Below are 17,673 nucleotides of genomic sequence, written 5' to 3' on the forward strand. Positions count from 1 at the left end.
AAGTCTTGTATCTAATATGCCCTAGCTAAGATATAAGACGATAGTAAACTGTGACTATCTAATCTTCAACCCCATCAAACACTGAGAAGGAAAATGATATCTGAGTACGCAGGAAGTGCAAGCAAGCCACTTCCAAAGCATATAAGAAATGACAGAGACAGCCGGCTACCTGGACAGTCACCCAATGTTTTGGGGCAACGTTGGGGCATCCAGCTTTGGCTACAGAGAATATCTGACAGGCCAGTTTTAGAAGTGGGAAAATTTGAAAGACTGTCCTACCCTGTCTTGGCAAGGTTCAGCAGTCTCTTTTCCTGGTAACCTGCTTGACCAGATTGGACATGCTTACTGTCAGCCATCGAGGCAGTTCTTGGCCCCATAGGGCAGCTTTAGCAAGAAGTAAACAAACTCCACATGGAGTGTCTTTGATGCCCATTGTCTTCACTGAAGTAAATTGGTGCTGCCAGGAGCAGACGTGTCTCATTGCCATGAAAAGCCTAAGCTCTTAAAACATTTCAAATGCCATATTCTGTAGGTCTTCGAAGTGTTTGAAGATTTCCTCCACATCTGAAATATATCTCTGTATATCTAGAAAACCTAACGTGTCTATAAGTTTGACTATTATAGATGACTGCTAATTTGAATCTCTTAACCATATATTATATTTTAAATGAGCTGCATAAACATAGTACCTTAAACAAGAGCAGACATATACATATAGTATAACAAAATTAACCTTAAATTTGTATCACTAAACCAAAATCCATACCAATGAAAAGTATTCATTTCTATATCATATCACCTACTTTTCTTTAGAAAGAGATTGACTGTGACCATTAACCATTTACAACCAACCCCCTTTAAATGAAAACATGCATTTATAAACAGTATTTGGGAATTTGTGTGTAGTTTTCTTTTACATACTGTTTTCTGTTGGTAATCTTATGGGGATCCTGAGAAAATTTAGAATTATGGTTAAATCTGGGCTGTGCTAGTCTATAAGGCTGCACTGTCTCAGTCAGTTGTCTTGAAGCTTTTTTGGATGTTGGATCGCCTGAGCCATCACTCTCATAGAAGACCCCTTAGGGCATCTTACTTGATCAAGCTGTATTAGCCTGGGAGGAATCCACAGCTTCTCATCTTCTGTGGAAACAAAAGCAACATATCCTTAGGCCCAAAATTTGAAGTCAAGGTACCTTTAAAGTATATATGTTGGCTTACCTAAGCAGCCCCCACAATCAAATTTCTCTCTGTAGTTAGCTCATTAACATCAAAAATTCAAAGAAAGCACAATAATATGCACAATCCAGACTCTCTGTGTGTTTTCCATCTTTACATGGTCCGTTATAATTTTGTTTCAAGGGCCTCAGCTTATTATCCTTAAATTGTTTATCTATGACTCTGTTTATCTCATCTTCTTTCTCCCAAGCCCATGCACATTTATGTGACCTGTTTAGAGGCCTTTTTTTGTCTGAATCTGTTCTTATTGTGTATCTGTAATCTTTTTTCTGACCAGGAGTTTTTAAAATGTTAAAAGGGCGTGGCTAGAACCAAAATGGTGGCTTTGGCTGCTGGCTCTACCCTGTTCAGCTTCCCAACATGGTGGCGGTAGCAACGAGCTTCATGCTTACCCCCCCCCCACCCAATGCTGCCATCAGGTAGCGTGCATTCAGCCTGCAAACTTTCTTTGTCTGTATGAGCTAAAGCTAAATCTGTCCAGTAACTTGCAGCATGCTGCTCACAAACCCCACTCCTGAAAGAGCATGAATCAGAAAGCCATCTCGTAAAGGATCTGAGCATCTAATTGCTGCCAGGAAACAGAGACTATCTGGGGAAAAATGCAGCTACCAAGAAGTTGCTCTTGACTCCCGTTTTTGTGTGTCTAAAAGCCCCCCCCTTTTTTTAAACTTTCTCAGGCTTTATGTGGATGTGTGTGCCCTGAGTTGATGTCATATGTAAATGGAGGTCTTTCTCTCTCATCTGCCAGTTTCCAAAAATCTCTCAGAGCCTTAATATTAATTGTAATTGTTTGACCAATGGCTCAGGCACATTACTGGCTAGCTCTCACAGCTAAATTAACCCATTTTACTAACACCATATGACCACGGCTTACCAGTAATGTTCTGGCATCTTACCTCTTTGGCAGCTATCTGGTATCTCTCTCTGACTCATTGTTTTCTCTCCGTATCTCTGTTTGGATTTCCCACCTGGTTCTATCCTTCCTAGCCATTGACCAAATCAGCTTTATTTATCAACCAATAAAAGCAACATATTTGCAGAAGGACATCCACATCATCTCCCCTTTTCTGTCTAATTAAAAAGGAAGGTTTTTTAACATTGACTTAGTAAAATTACATATGGTAAAACAGTCGTCAAGCAAGTGGGCACGACTTGTCATGAGATTCACAAAGATGTATCAGTTTATTAAAGGATGCTGTGAGGAAAACAGACTCATGGACACAGGACAAGCTATAACCAGTTGCAAAGTCCTTCTGTTCTGCCCAAGGGACTGGGGACTGACCACACGCTGCTTCATACTGCCTGATCTGGTCTTCATGGCCCAAGAGAGCACACGACCTCGTCTTTTTCCTTTTAAGCAATCATGGTCCAAAGACAAGAAGCCACACCCACCAAAACTATCAGTGGAATAAATTCTCACAACACTCTGCCTTCCTTAAAGCCCAAGCTGTGGGACACTCTGCCTTCCTCAATGCCCTGCCTGTGAGACAGTAGCACTCCAATGGATATGCTAATACATGGGATGTTCCTTCTTCCTCCTTTTAAGTAGTTATTTGTTTGGGTGCTGGGATCTAGCCAAGGGTCTTGTGCAGGTTAGGCAAGAGCTCAATCTCTTCTTCTGATTTTTACATTTATTTATTTATTTGAGAGCAAGGTGTAGGAGGTGGGGGAGGGGCATGCATACGCTACAGCACTTGCGTGTAGGTCAGATGTCAGAAAGTATGTATGCTTTACAGCTCTTGAAACAACAGGCAACCAGGATGCTTTCTGAGAGGCTTACACGGATTTATACCACCACACAGACGCAAGACCTTAGGGTCCCCCTCTGGGAAATGTCATGATTTTTCCATCTTTGTACATCTAATAGGTATATCAGGTATGAATGATGAACTGGGTGCCTCTTTGTTTTCTATGTATTTGGTAAGCCAGGAAGATGAACAGTGTCATGCCGCTTTTAGAGAAAACTGGTATGAAAATATTTAAAGTGTTGCTTTTTAGAAATATTGAAACATAGTAAGCATATGTCTTTGGCACCATGACCAGAAGCACCACTTCTCTCCTATATTCTGATTCCATTGCAACCCTGTTTAACTAATATGCAGGAACCCCGCTAAGAAGATGAAACAGGGGTTCCCCGCGTCCTGTCTCTTACAGTGAGTCATGGGATGTCGGGGTTGTTCAGTCGACCTCAGGGACAGGCCCGGAACTGCTGTGTGGAGGGCACAGGGAGGGAAGCAGCAATTGGGGATTGTCTGGCGATGGGAGAAGATTGAGCCCCTTGTCCATTGGGGACTCAGGCAGGGTATCAAGGGTATCACTAGACAGGGGTTGCCATGGGGCTCCAGAGTCCCCCTTTCACTTCAATGATACTTCTTATAGGATAGCTAGATGCATCCTTTAAGAGATGATGGATAGGTGGGCGGGTGCATTCATGGTTTGATGCATGCATGCATGCATGGATATTATCAGTGCATGGATGAATATACCCACGCACGCATGGATGGATGCATGAGTAGGGAGATACGCTGATTCTTTCACTGTGGCTTCCTTGGCCCAGAACGCACTGGTGATGCTGGAGAAGAGAACCATGCTTTCGGGACGGTTAGGGATATGAACTAGACTTGGGAGATGGTGAAGGGGTTCTTTAAGAAGGAAGGCAAAGCAGCCCCCGGCCGACAGTAGGAGAAAGCTGTAAGCTACAGCCCAGTAAGGAGCCGGGGCTGCTCCAAGGAGAAGACAATGGGACATAGCCCGGGAACTGGCAGGTTTGTGAAGAACGGCCCTGAACAGGACCCAGCACATTGTTCTTGCCGTTGCTGCTTTCCCTCTTGAGATAGGGTCTCACTGTGTAGACCAAGATGGCCTGGAACTCAGAGACCCACCTGCCTCTGCCTCCCCAGTGCTGAGATTAGAGGTGTGCGCCACCACAGCCTAAACAAGGGAAACAGCCGCTTTCCCACCATGGGTTATGTGACCTTTTTTTCTTTTCTCCCCGCCCCCCCCGAGACAGACCCCTCCCAGACCTGGAGCAGAGCCAGACCCAGCCCAGAACCTGGAACCCCCACTGGCTGAGGAGCCAGAGGCCCACAGGGCATGCATAGGGTTCACGCATAGGGGCAGCACATCTCCCCCAGGGTTGTCCGTGGACCCATGAGCTGGGGCTTGGGCAGGGAAACGTGCTCTGCGGTCTGAGTCAGCATCTGCGAAGTCTCTCCACGTGGGTTGGGGGGGGGGTGGGAAGCCATTGAGCTGTGTCAAGGATGGGGGAGGCAGGTGGGGGGCAGCCTGGGGTCTTCAGCTGCCCCTGCTGCCGCCCTCTGACGTGTTGCTTGCCTGTGGATCCTCTTGTCCGGCTGGGCCCTGACTGACCGGGTGTGGTCTCCTTGCAGAGGACGGTGAGGCCGTGAGCAGCTCCTACGAGTCCTATGATGAAGAGGAGAACAGCAAAGGCAAGGCAGCCCCCTACCAGTGGCCCTCGCCCGAGGCCAGCATTGAGCTGATGCGTGACGCCCGCATCTGTGCCTTCCTGTGGCGCAAGAAGTGGCTGGGCCAGTGGGCCAAGCAGCTCTGTGTGATCAGGGACACCAGGCTGTTGGTCAGTCCTCATCTTCTCTACCGGGGCTGGGGGGGGGGCGGATGGAAGAGCGAGTGCTCCCTGATGTGACATTGGGGGTAGAGCCTTTGATAGCAGCAGGAGAGTTTCACCTGGCCCCTGACTTACGATCGTGTGCAGAGTTTTGCACGTGCAGATGAGTGTGTTGTGTCTGCATTAGGAAGATCTGGTAGCTTTTAATTAAACTGCCAAAGCAGAAGGTTGCTCTCCGCATCCTGTCCCTTGCACCTTGCTTGGTTTTAGGGGGAGGGAGGCTGAGGTAGGGTCTCACTATGTAGCCCAGGCAGGCCTTGAATACACCATTCTCTTGACAAAGCATCTTCAGTCAGTGGGGAGATTACAGCCACCACCACAGTGGTCTCCTTGCTTCTTTTTTTTTTTTTTGTCCTCCATCTTTTATTTTTGTCCCTCAGTCCTTCTAACATTATGGTGTGCACTCTCAGTCCAGCTGCAGCTACAGTTTTGGCCTCAGCAACCTGAGGACTGTTGGCATCATCCCAAGAATTACAAGTCTTAGCCCCACCTATTCTCAGTCAAAACCTGCAGAGGAACCAGAGACTTGACTCTGACAATACTTCTACTTCCTGATGTTCTAAATAAAAGAAAAAACCTCACTGCTTTGAACTAGGTGTGGTTGGTCAGCTGCTCCGGAGTGTAGGGCAAGATTGTTTGAGTTTCAGAACTCAAGGCCAGCCTGGGCATCAGAGCAGGACTTTACCCCCAAAACCAGGACAAACACTGACAGCTTTGTGCCCTGGCCTGAAGTTTCATGAGGTCTTCGTAAACACCTTCACTCTGGTCACAACATGTCCACCTCACCCCAGATGTTTCCTGAGTGGTCTTGCCAGCTGTCTTGTGAGGGCCTTCCTTTTACAGTGAGACGCTTAAGGGCGGTATATCTTCTCTGGTAAAGGACTAAAGGGCGATGGTCCCTTCCTTTGAGTTCTGTTATCTGGCAAGTTAGACTGTAAGCTTGGTTTTCATGACCAATTGATCTTTTGCTGGGGCTGCTATGACACGCAGAAAGGTAGAGAAATATACGTTTGTCCCACTGTGGAGAAGTGAGTTCTGTCTCCAGGGGGCAGAGTCATACGCGGCTTAGTGGGGGAGGTAACACATTCTGAGAAGTGTGTCCCCAGGTGATGCCATTACTGTGTGAGCATCATAGGTTCTTACACAAACTAGGACAAACTGTCTCATTAAGGGAAGCCATCACATATTGCTGTAATCCACCCATGAGCAGAACATCACTAAGTAGCACATGGATCCCCTTCTCTGAGCCCAGAGCAATCCAGAACTGTTTGGGTGATTCAGGTCCTGCAACATCCCTGCTCAAAGTCAGAAGAGAGAGAGAGAGAGAGAGAGAGAGAGAGAGAGAGAGAGGGAGGGAGGGAGGGAGGGAGGGAGGGAGGGAGAGGGAGAGGGAGAGGGAGAGGGAGAGGGAGAGGGAGAGGGAGAGGGAGAGAGAGAGAGAGAGAGAGAGAGAGAGAGAGAGAGAGAGAGAGAGAGGATCCAGCCCTACGGCTTGGGGTATAGTCGGGCTCATGGAGGAGAGGGAGCACCTCAGTGTTCAAGGGCTTCCCCTTTGCAGGATCCACCCCATTCCCCAGCAAAGCAGCGTCTTCCATTTTCTTCCAGTGCTACAAATCGTCCAAGGATCACAGCCCTCAGCTGGACGTGAACTTGCTGGGCAGCAGCGTTGTGCGCAAGGAGAAGCAGGTGCGGAAGAAAGAGCACAAGCTGAAGATCATGCCGATGAATGCCGACGTGATTGTGCTGGGCCTGCAGAGCAGGGACCAGGCTGAGCAGTGGCTTCGGGTAAGGGGACGTGCCAGGCTTCCCTGGGTACTCCAGGGAGGGCTCCTGGAGGTCTGGTCCCCCGGCGTCTTCTAAAGGGTGGGTGACGAGGTCGACAGTAGACAGGGTCTATGATCTTTCAGAGATGCTCAGGGCCTCTAGCATTCTGGATATTGGCAATCAATGTCGTGGACCAGATTACAGTGTGTTCCCGCTGCTCAGTGGGAGTCCCTGGAAGCCGCAAGTGGCTGTAGTTGGAATCTCCTTGCAGTCTTCCTTCTAATGAGGCGTCATGATTCTTCCATGATTAAAAAAAAAAGGCAGAGTGTATGTGCTGCGTCGGTGAAGTACCCACAAGGGTGGTGGGCTTTTTCAAGCAGATTTAACCCTGGGTGTAGCTGGGCAATTGGCGAGCCTGTTTTTATGGGATTGGAGATGAAGGCTCGGAGGGCAGAGGTAGCCATCCCCTGGCCAATGAGTTGCAGCTGGGTGTAGATTCAGGGCTGTCTACACCGCACTGTGTTCCCTGCCACCTTGGATGTGTCTGAGCAGCTCTGCCTCTGTGTCCTTGAGCTGCCGTGAGGAAGTACCTGGGGAGGGGCTTCCTGCCTAACTAAAGATGCTGAGCATGGTGGATCCAGAGGGTCTGCTATTTGAGCAAGAGAAGACTCACGGTTCAGTAAGGTCTCAAAGCCCTCCAGGGCTCCTGGGGACCCCAGTAAGAGCAGCCAGCCAGGGCCACCCCCTGTCCCCTTCCTGCCACCTGCTCCACCACCGTGCCCACTCTTGCAGTTTGTGGCATTGTATCTACAACCCCACCCCTCCTGGCTAAGTATAGCCGTCACCGTGAGTCTGTCAGGGAAGAGCCTGAAACACGTCATTAAAACATGACCGAAAATGGTACCTGCCCGGGTATTGGCCCCCTTCCCGTGTGCCGAGTACCCCAGATTTGAAGCTGACATGCTGGGTTTGGTTTTTTTTTTTTCAAGACAGGGTTTCTCTGTGTAGCCCTGGCTGTCCTGGCAACTCGCTCTGTAGACCAGGCTGGCCTCGAACTCAGAGATCTGCCTGCCTCTGCCTCCCAGAGGGCTGGGATTAAAGGCGTGGGCCAGAACAGCTAACAAACTGTTTTTGTTAAACCACTAAATGTTTTGAGATGTCTGGCCAAGTCAGTCACCTGGGATGGAATGACAGGCATTCATTCAGTCCTTTCAGAAGAATTTTTAGACTGTCATAGAGAACAGAGGAGCCACTGTACAGACAGAGGTGCAGTTTGGATGATGGAAGGATTGCTGAGTGTTTATTTGACTCTGAAGAGTAAAGCCTGGTGTGTATGCGTGCATGCATGTGAGTGTGTATGTGTGCGTGCGTGCACATGTATGTGTGTATACATGCATGCTGTGAGTGTGTGGGTGCCTATGTGTGTGCATATGTGTGTGTGTGCTCACACGTATGTAAAGTGATCTTAAGTTGTGTTTTTCAATGCATGCAAAGGGCTCAGCAACTGGGCCCCACGTATGCCAAGTGTAGGACACTTGGCCAGTGAAGGCCCAGAGAATGCAAGGCGCTGTTCGGGGTCTGCAGAGTTCCTGGGACCCAAGGCTGAGTTGCTCGTTGAACCCCTTCCTCTTTCCCAGGCCTCCCTTTTGGTTTCTGACAGTCACGCCCATCCTCATACTCGTGCATCCACACAGGCACTCACACACATGCACACCCGCACACTGGCACACACAGACACACCGCATGCATGCACGCACATGTATGAGCATGCGTTTGTACAGTGATACACACATGCATAATGCTCCCAAGTCTAGTTCCCTCCCTCTTACCCCTCTGGGGATCCCCCCCCTAGGTGGTCCTGGGCTCAGAAGAGGAATGCAGAACTGATTAGTGCAGTCAGGGCCATCTCTGACCCGTGCGTCCACAGGATAGGCACCAAGTACCAGTTATACAGTCATTTATTGAAGAGGTGAGGTGGCCCTGTGGCCCGTGGTCAGCAAGTGTGCAGAGTTTACATCAGGTCAAAGTCGTATCCAAGTTGGTATGGAGACCACAGTCCTGGGCCCAGAGCCTTGGAAAGTCAGGGAAGCATCAGCAAGCATATACTCACAATTACAGCACAACAGGACAGAACCCCTGCCCTCATGGTGGCATCCAGGGATGGCTGCTCTGTTTTCTGTGAGCCTTGATGCAGTAGGCCCCAGCACACCCCCGGATTAGGGGGTTCCTGTGGGGCGTGTGTGAGTGGCATCTGTGTCCTCGGAATGCTTGTGGGCTATACCAGGGCACAGTTGCTTCTGTTCTTGGCGGTTCCGTTTTCCGTGCTTGAGGAACCATGCCACCATGCCGTGATGGCCGGGGAACAGGGCCATGCAAGGACCACAGCCTCTGTTCACCATGCTTCCTCAATCCAGGTCATCCAGGAGGTGAGTGGCCTGCCTTACGAAGGAGCTGCAGAGGGGAACCAGTACACGCCAGATGCCCAGCGCCTGAACTGTCAGAAAGTAAGGCCCCGCCCTGCCCAAGGGAGGATCCAGTTCTGTGTCTTCTCAGTACGAACTCAGAGTATAGGATCGAAAGCCCCATTCTCCGTTCTTGTCCTGCAGCCCCAGTATTAATGATAGTCAATGCTATAGGAAAACAATATATTTACCAAAGAGTCGCACAAACCAGGAGTTAGAAGCGAGGCTGGCTTCCAGGAGAAAAGGGAGGTTCCTTTTTCTTTCACTTACTTTTATATCTACCTGTGTCAGTTTACATGTCCCCACCCTCATGGGCGGATAGCTTTGTGGGGTTCACTCCTACACCCCAGTAATAAGAAACGCACGAGGCTCGGGTGAGAGCAGGGAGTAAGCTTGGCAGGGAAAGGGATGAAACACGGATGAACCTAGCTGCTGTCTTGCTTAAGGAGGAAACACTCTTGGAGCAAAAGTCCCTTTGCCCTGCGTTCCTGGTGCATATGAAACTTGAGTGCACCAAGTTCGCTGCACACAGTGACGGGTTTCGAGAGCCGTTTCCAGGCAAGTGTATGAGGCATCTCCATCCACTAGCGCCCTTGGCTCTCCCAACCCCTGCTGTACCGCTGCCATTCGCATGTCATGTGAGAGTTGTTTTATGTGGCCTGCACAGAACTGAGGGGCCTGTGCAGTGTTTGTCCTTCTGAGTCTGACTGACTTGTCTCCGTGTGACGATCTCCAATTTATAGTCGTTACTTTTTTTTTTCTGTTCTTTTTTTTTTTTTCTGTACGTGACGCGGTTTCATTCTTCTTCGCGGTGGAATAGAACTCCATTGTGTTTGTGTGACACATTTCCTTTACTCATCTCTGGATGGGGTCCAGGCTGATCTTGCAGCTTGATTATCGGGAATTACTTCGTATTCTCCAGCTGGGCATTTATTTTTGCAAGACTGAGGCCCCCCCCCACCTCACCCCCTCCGCTCAGTCCCTAGCCTCCAGGTGGTGCCAGCCCCTTGTGGGTCCAGCCAATGGCTCCAGGCCTGCCTGGCATAGCACTCTGAGGAACGTTGGTTTTAAGGAGGTGGGACTAAGTGCAGTCACCTGTGGGTCACCCTTCCTAGTCTCAAGTATCAACAGGCAGGAACCACCAGCAGTCACAGGGCATGGTTTTTTTCAGCTTGTGTCCCCAGCACTGACAGTACAGAAAGCAAGAGGGCACATGGAGCCCTTAAATAAGGAGGAGGAGGAGGAAGAGCAGGAGAAGGGAGGCTCTTTATCCTCCAGAACTGAATGCCACGTGGAAAACCCCTACAGCTCAGCAAGGCTGTCTTCAGGGTCTCACTCACTGCTTGGGTTCCAACAGGGATGAGTTTGGGTTCCCTTCCCACTGGCCACAGGCCTGTTGTCATCAGGTCCAACATCCATTTGGGACACTTGCAAACAGGATGGCAGGGGAGGTACTCTGAGGATGGGGGAGTGTGGGTTTCAGGAAGGTAGGTGCTCCAGAGAGCCCCAAAAGGAAGCTTGTGGCCAGTGTCCTACCAGTGACCTCGGTCCTGGCTGGTAGAGGTTTGGTCGGGTGATCTCTAGCATGCCCACAGGAGCCTTCTGTTTCCCTTTACGTTCTGGCTCTCGGAGTACCTATTCCCAGATCGTGACCCCTGTCTATCTCTTTTCTGCCCACAGCCAGATATAGCTGAGAAATACCTGTCAGCTTCAGAGTACGGGAGCTCCACTGAAAGCCACCCTGAGGTCCCAGAGACCAAAGACGGTAACCAGACTATGACCCTCTACCCTGGGTTGGGAGGGCAACAGTAGTCCATGGTGTGAGGGCTGTCTGTCTGGCTCAACCCTAGTTGTTTTGGGAGGCAGCTGATGCTAACACAGCCTCCAACAGAACCAAAGGAGAGAGGGCCCAACCAAAGTTAAGTCTTGCTACGGGCTGGGGGAGACAGCATCCCTCCAGCTCTTTTCTGGTCCTGTTTCAAGTCTCTCTGAGGCCACACGGTCTATCTACGAAGACACCCAGTGTTCGTCTCCACTGAGATACCTGTAGATCCCCATGAGTGCGTGACTTTGGAATAGCCAACTTGGCCTGCAATCCATGTGTGTGTGTACACCTGGGCATGTGTGTGCACACACGAGTATGTGTAGGCTGGGAGGCATAAGCAGGGAGTGTGGTTTGCATGTGGACAGGCTGTGTCCAACACTGATGGCTTTCTCTCTCATCTTAACAGTCAAGAAGAAATGTTCGGCCGGCCTCAAACTCAGCAACCTGATGAACCTGGGCAGGAAGAAGTCTACCTCGCTGGAGCCCCCAGAACGATCCCTCGAGACATCTAGTAAGTGACCTCCAGACCCCCGGGCTTCTTCACTGTGTTGGTGCCCATCTGAGAGGGCAGAGGCGTGCACACAAAACTGGGGTTTGGGCTTGTCTCCCCTGTGGGTTCTCTATGCTCCCCCAGGTCCGTCCTTTGAGGACATGAGGGGTAAGTGGTTGGTGCCAACTCCCTGCTCCCTTAAGCAAATATTTCTTGTTTGCTGCGTGGCGCGGGGTATGGCAGGCGGTGTCGGAACAAGGTGGGTGAACGGCACAGTCCTTTACCCGAGTACACACAGAACCATCTTCCTAGTTATCAGGATTGGGGCTTGAAGAACCTTTCATGCCCTGTGACCAGAGAGGGCTTGTCCTCGGGTGGGTTTAGCTGCCTAAGCCTGGAGAAAAGCCTCTGAGATAGGGACAGGGAGGTGACACCTGCTGGGGACCGTGGGAAGCCCGAGTGGCAGGTTCACAGGGCAGGTGGTGCTGATTGGTTCTCGTGGGTTCTCGTGGGTTATCTCTCCTTCTCTCGCTTGTGCTCGAAGAAACTGAGGTCAGGAGGTGTCGCGTCTGCTGTGCGGCCTGTGTCCGAGAACGTGCGGAGGGTGTCGGGGATTGACAACACAGAGACTCGTTCAACGATGTAAAGAAAACTTTAAGCAGGCTCCAAAAAGGTTCAAGAAAACTTCCTAAGAAAGGCTCCCACCAGAGAAGCTTCTGCTCTCTCCTCTACCCTGGCTGGTTCTGCTCTGACCCCAAAAACTGATCTGGGCGTGGCAGAAGGGGCGGTTAGTCTTTGGACAAGGTCGAGGTCAGGGTGGTTTCTGTGGGCAGGCCTTTTCCAGGAACTTATTGCCCCGGGCATTGTATTGTTTTTAGTAAACATGTTTTTAGTAAACATTGTCTTACAGCTGCCTACTCCCAGGCAGAAGGGGAAGTGGGTCTCTGCTCAAGGTCTGGTGTTCCCACAAGGAGGGAGACAGGCCAGGCCTAGAAAATGTCGTATCTTAATTCCCAGGCTGTGGGGCTGGGAGGCCATTAGTGCTCACCTCTGGGTCTTTCTCTCTGCCCCATTCCTGGGCTCTTTCGTGAGACCCTGGTTATTTTGTTGCTAGAGGTCTTGAGGCCCTCCTGGTGCAGGACAAGGTTCCCCTTGGAGCTTTCTGCTTCCCAGGCTGGGGAGTGACCAGGTTCTGCCTGTCACCGCATCCTTAGGAAGCAGCGCATGGCCTGGGAGCCTGACCCCCAGTGCATCACTGTCTGAGATGGGACCAGATTATTTTGGAGCTATCTTGTGCTCACACATACTCTTCCCCCTGTGGCTGGGGACATGGCGGTGAGGACACGGGCATTCAGGGACTAACCTGAACTAAATTTTTTTATTGTTCGGAGGGCCGCGATGGCCACAGAAGCATCTGCTTAGAGCTCAGGTTCTGGGGTCTCCAGCTTCCACTTGACATAAACATGCTGTAGAGATGTGCGCATGATCCCCAGTGCCCACCTCGTGACCAGCTGTGGGTGGGGCCAAAGCAGCTGCCAGTCACTCATAATGGAGAAGACCTGTTTCATAAGTCTGTGTATTTGAGGTAGTAAGGCTTAGAGAGGAGGTAATTCCTCACTTATGGGTGTGTACAAGGCCTAGGAGCCAGGCTCCCCTCATCTCTGTTGCTTAAGGGACAAGGCTGCACCGGTGTGTGATAGCTTCTCCATCAGCGGTCATCAGAGGCGGGGGAGGGCCTCCCTCCCCCTTGAGAAGCTGATCACAAACACGCCGCCATCCGTGAGGGAGAAAGGGATGGCATCCTGGGTGCACCCTGCTTCTGGTAGCTTCTCTGTGCTGCAGGGGAGTGGGGTCCCTCGTCAAATGGCTAAAAAAGGTTGCAGCCCTGGGTTGTGCGGAATAGCCGCTGCAGTTCCTGGAGATGCACGCATGTCCCGCGGACAGAAGCAGAGTTTTGCTGCACCAGGCTCTAGACTCTCTAAGGTAGATTGAGTCAGGGCTAGAGAAGACATGCACACCTGCTGAGCAGGAAAGAGAGGGCCAGGCACCATGGGCGGGGTCTGGGCAAACATACCCAGGGAGCTGAAGAAACTGAGGCTGCAGAGTCAGCCGCAGACTCCGCATCCAGGAGATCTGGCCTGAGTAACGGAAGGAAGGAAGGGTTGACTGCTGGGACATATGGAGGCCTGGAGGTGAGGCACAGTGGAAGAGTCTGTGTCCTCAATGAGTGTGTATCTCCAGTGCTATAACAGAGGACAAATCCCATATTCCTCGGGTCATGCTTTTGCCGTGAAACCAGACAAGCATACTGCCCTGCCTTGGTGGGCCTGTTTACCCAAAAAGGGAGTAAATAATGGCACTCTGAGATGGTACAACGGGGTCAGAAACAGGTGATATTCAAAGAGGCCCAGTGACGGTGCCTTCCCCAGACGCCGAGGCTTTCCAGGTGCCCCTGCGTGCAGCCATGCCCCTGTTCTGTTCGTAAGGGCTGCCCTCTTCCGGTGCACCTCCTGCGGTGGCCTCACGCCCCTGTCTGCTCGCCCTTCTGCAGGCTACCTGAACGTGCTGGTGAACACCCAGTGGAAGTCACGTTGGTGCTTTGTCAAAGACAGCCACCTACACTTCTACCAGGACCGGAACCGGAGCAAGGCAGCCCAGCAGCCCCTCAGCTTGGTGGGCTGTGAAGTAGTTCCAGACCCCAGTCCCGACCACCTGTACTCCTTCCGCATCCTTCACAACGGCGAGGAGCTGGCCAAGCTTGAGGTACAAGGGCCGTGGGGCGGGGCGGGCAGTCTCCACTGTCAGCTGAAATACGGAGGGCCATGATCCCACTGAGAGAGAATCGGGTGTGGCTTCATGTTGTACTTACCGCCGCTGCCATCTGCAATTGTTTGCATTTTTTTAAAAAAATGCCCACGCTTGTTTGGACCTCGGGGTGGATGGCTTTGTTACAGGGGTGACACTGTGGGTGGATTCCTGCACTTGCAGCAGTCAAGGAGTACCTCTCATACCCACAATTGCCAGAGAGGCTTCTGAAACTCAGAGGAGTGCTAGTTACTTTGCCTGCCCCAGCCAGGAGAACCCAGTGCACAAATATGAGGGCAGTGCGGACTTACCTGGGATCACGACTTGCTCTGCATACAATCACACTTTGGCCTCTCCCTGCCCTTGGTTTCGTGCGTTGTTACAGTTACAAAAACAAGGGATGACATAATGCAAGCTTGCGAGGAGCCCTAGAGGCAGGGCCAACCAAGGTCCTTGCACACAAGTAAGCTCTTGCCCATTAACTCCCGGTCCACTTAGCCGGTTATCCCCAGGAGTCTTTCAAAGTCTGCTTCAATGCTGCCCTCTGGTGGCTGAAACATATACACCGGCAACGGCTGCACAGAGACACTGATTTGCCCACCAGCCCACAGCTACCTGTAGGATGACAGAGAAAACTGGTCTTTGCCCTCAGAGCTTATTTTCTTGTGTGATAGTGTCATTTGGCTAATTACACAATTTAGTTGTTTAGTTACAGTTTCAAGGAAGGAGAAGGACACCATGACTGTCCGCTGGGTGTTGGATGAGGCTGGGAAAGCTTGGATCCTAGGAGCTTTAGAAAACCCTTGGAGGGGTTCAGGAGAGAGGACGTGATCAAAACGGGACATTGAGATGCTGCTGTTTGGGGAAGTGTAGATGGAAAAGGGATAAGAAGGAACAAAAATAAGACAGGAAGTCACTGCCCCTGCCCAGTGTGGGGATGATGACCTAGACCACGGGAAGTCACTGCCCCTGCCCAGTGTAGTTCTCAGCTTCTAGAAACACGTGTCTACAAATTACATGTGATGCCCCCCCCACCGATGTCTGGAGTGTCACTGAGAGTGGCACCGTGGTCTCACTGCCGGGAAATGCTATTTGAGATCACTTGGGGATACACCATGCTGGGAAAACTGGGGGGTGCCCTGCACAGGCTGTCTCATGCCTGGCGGTAAGGATGGGAGTGAGCCGTTCTCGCCTAGGGGGACAGACTGGCCTCGATAGCGTTCATGACTCTTGGTGCCCTTCTAGGCCAAGTCCTCGGAGGAGATGGGCCACTGGCTAGGCCTCCTGCTCTCAGAGTCAGGCTCCAAGACAGACCCGGAAGAGTTCACCTATGACTACGTGGATGCTGAAAGGGTTTCCTGTATTGTGAGTGCGGCCAAAACCTCTCTCCTGTGAGTGAGAAGCAGCTTTCCTCACATGTCTTCCCATCCATCCTTGCTTCTAGACCTGGTTGGGTAGCTAGGGCGGCGTGGCCACCGAGAGAGCATGGGGTCAGTTGAGTCCTGCTTGGTCCCGCAGTAGGGAGGGACAAAGAAGGGAGCTGCATGGTGCAGAGACCCAGATGAGAGCCAGCCCTGGGGAGCGCATGGCCCAGTCCGGTTTAGATCCTCCTCAGCTCCCAAGGACAAAGCAAGTGACTTCCCTTGCCCTTCCTCTGGACTCCTCACTGGGTCTCTGATGCATTCTGGGAGGCACAGAGTAAGGCAGGCACGTCTACTCTGCACACAGGCAGACAGGCTTGGGCAGGGGTGTCTTAGACAAGGAGGTGTTGCCCGTACTGGCAGAAGCCAGCCTGTTCCTGGACATACAAAAATGAGGGTGCATCCTCTCTGAGCTGCCCCCTCCCCCCCGCACTGTGGGGATGAAATGTGCCGGGACTTTGTGGCTGGTGCTAGATGGGATGTATAGAAGGTTAGGACCTGCAGAAGGCGGCCATAGGAGTCTGACGAGGCAGCTTGTTTTCTCGGGAAGGGGGTGTGGACCCAAGAGTTCTGGAACAACGAGGAGGAGAGGACTCTAGCTGCAGGGAGCTGGGCATTTACATCAGATCTCTGTGTAGCCAAGGGCATTTACTCTGCATCCCTTGAGGCCGGTGGGATTCCTGGAAGCTTCATGCACCTATGTATGTCTTCCAGGCTGATGCAGAGGAAGTTCTCAGAGCCCAACACATACATCGATGGCTTGCCCAGCCGGGACTGCCCGGAAGAGCTGTACGATGATGTGGAGATGTCCGAGCTGACAACGGTGGTAAGCATGGGCTGCCGGGTTCCCTTCTGCTAAACCACAGAGGGTCACATCGTCACAGAGGGTCACGATGTCCCCAAGATGAGTGGCTCCCAGGCTCGTCACCTACAGGGCCATCAATGCAAACCACTCAATCTTTCATGCAAGGGGGTTGTGTGGTCTTAACTTGGAGACCCAGCTAGAAAAAAACACCTGGCTATTTGCTCTGTTCAGTGCTTGGGGTGGCGAGCAGATGGTGGGATCAGCGACACCATTAGCCTTCGGGGGACCACAGCAGTAGCTGAGGTGGGCTGAGCACGCTGGTGGCAGGGTCCTGGTTCTGGAATGAAGTAGTTGTTGGTAGCGTCAGCTCCCTCGATCCTACCCCGCCCCCTACGAAGACCTTGTTAGACTTTCCTCCTTATAGAGGGCTGTGTCTGGGGTCTTCCATCCCACACAGGACTCCACAGAGAGTTCCTCTGAAAGGGAAGGGGCTGCCCAGAAACTGCAGCTTGGAAGGGATCTGGAGACCTGAGGCCAGGTCCCTTCAGTCAAGGGTGTGAGGCAGTAAAACCCCCGCCTGACTTCTTCCTGTAGGCAGAGCCCACCGAGGAAGCCGCCCCCGCTGCTGCTCTAGATGCTAACAGTGAAGGCGAACTTGACCGAGTGTACCTGGACCTCACACCTGTCAAGTCCTTCCTGCAGAGCCCCGATGGGGTACAGGCCTCTCTCCCAGCACTGCCACAGCCGGATGACCTAGCTGAGACCCTCACAGTAGACCCAGACCCAGGCCTTGCCCCAGACGAGCCCCTCACGGAGCCTCCAGGAAGCCTGGAGGAGCAGCAGGTACACGCCCATCCCACCTGCAGGCGCCTTGCCACCTTGCTGTGCCCTGTCGTCACAGGAGTGATTTCTCTTGGCACAGAGACAGGCGGGGAGTCAGGAGTCCGCGGAGCCCGGCTTGAGAATCACCACGGTTAAAGTGCAGGCTGAGCAGCAGAGGATATCCTTCCCAGCCAACTGCAGGGACACCGTGGCTTCTGCCCCCAGTGCCAGCCCCCCTGTGAAGGACAAGCTGAGGGTGGCCAGTGCAGGTACGCGGACGAGGCCCAGGCCTAACATTTTAGACATGGTGTACTGATGTTAGCGCGAGTCCCTCCCTTTCGTTAGAGGAAACCGGTTAGAAGAGGTGAAGGAAATCCCACCCCCACCCCCAGAACCC

At 51.8% G+C, this 17,673-nt stretch overlaps 1 protein-coding gene across 3 annotated transcripts in view; it reads left to right on the forward strand.

Annotated features, from left to right (window-relative positions):
• Positions 1–17,673, forward strand: part of Afap1l2 (actin filament associated protein 1 like 2) — a 98,657-nt gene that overhangs the window by 76,033 nt on the left and 4,951 nt on the right. For all 3 annotated transcript variants that reach the window (XM_013117101.3, XM_040742321.1, XM_040742318.1), the window contains 10 exons: positions 4,626–4,831; positions 6,488–6,667; positions 9,061–9,150; positions 10,789–10,873; positions 11,340–11,444; positions 13,975–14,186; positions 15,474–15,619; positions 16,364–16,475; positions 17,049–17,297; positions 17,377–17,545. In XM_013117101.3, the coding sequence (XP_012972555.1) occupies positions 4,626–4,831; positions 6,488–6,667; positions 9,061–9,150; positions 10,789–10,873; positions 11,340–11,444; positions 13,975–14,186; positions 15,474–15,619; positions 16,364–16,475; positions 17,049–17,297; positions 17,377–17,545 (1,554 nt within the window). The remainder of the gene's footprint in view (positions 1–4,625; positions 4,832–6,487; positions 6,668–9,060; positions 9,151–10,788; positions 10,874–11,339; positions 11,445–13,974; positions 14,187–15,473; positions 15,620–16,363; positions 16,476–17,048; positions 17,298–17,376; positions 17,546–17,673) is intronic.

This window comes from Mesocricetus auratus, unplaced genomic scaffold, assembly GCF_017639785.1.
Source record: "Mesocricetus auratus isolate SY011 unplaced genomic scaffold, BCM_Maur_2.0 Super-Scaffold_4256, whole genome shotgun sequence".
NCBI classification, from domain to species: Eukaryota; Metazoa; Chordata; class Mammalia; order Rodentia; family Cricetidae; genus Mesocricetus; species Mesocricetus auratus.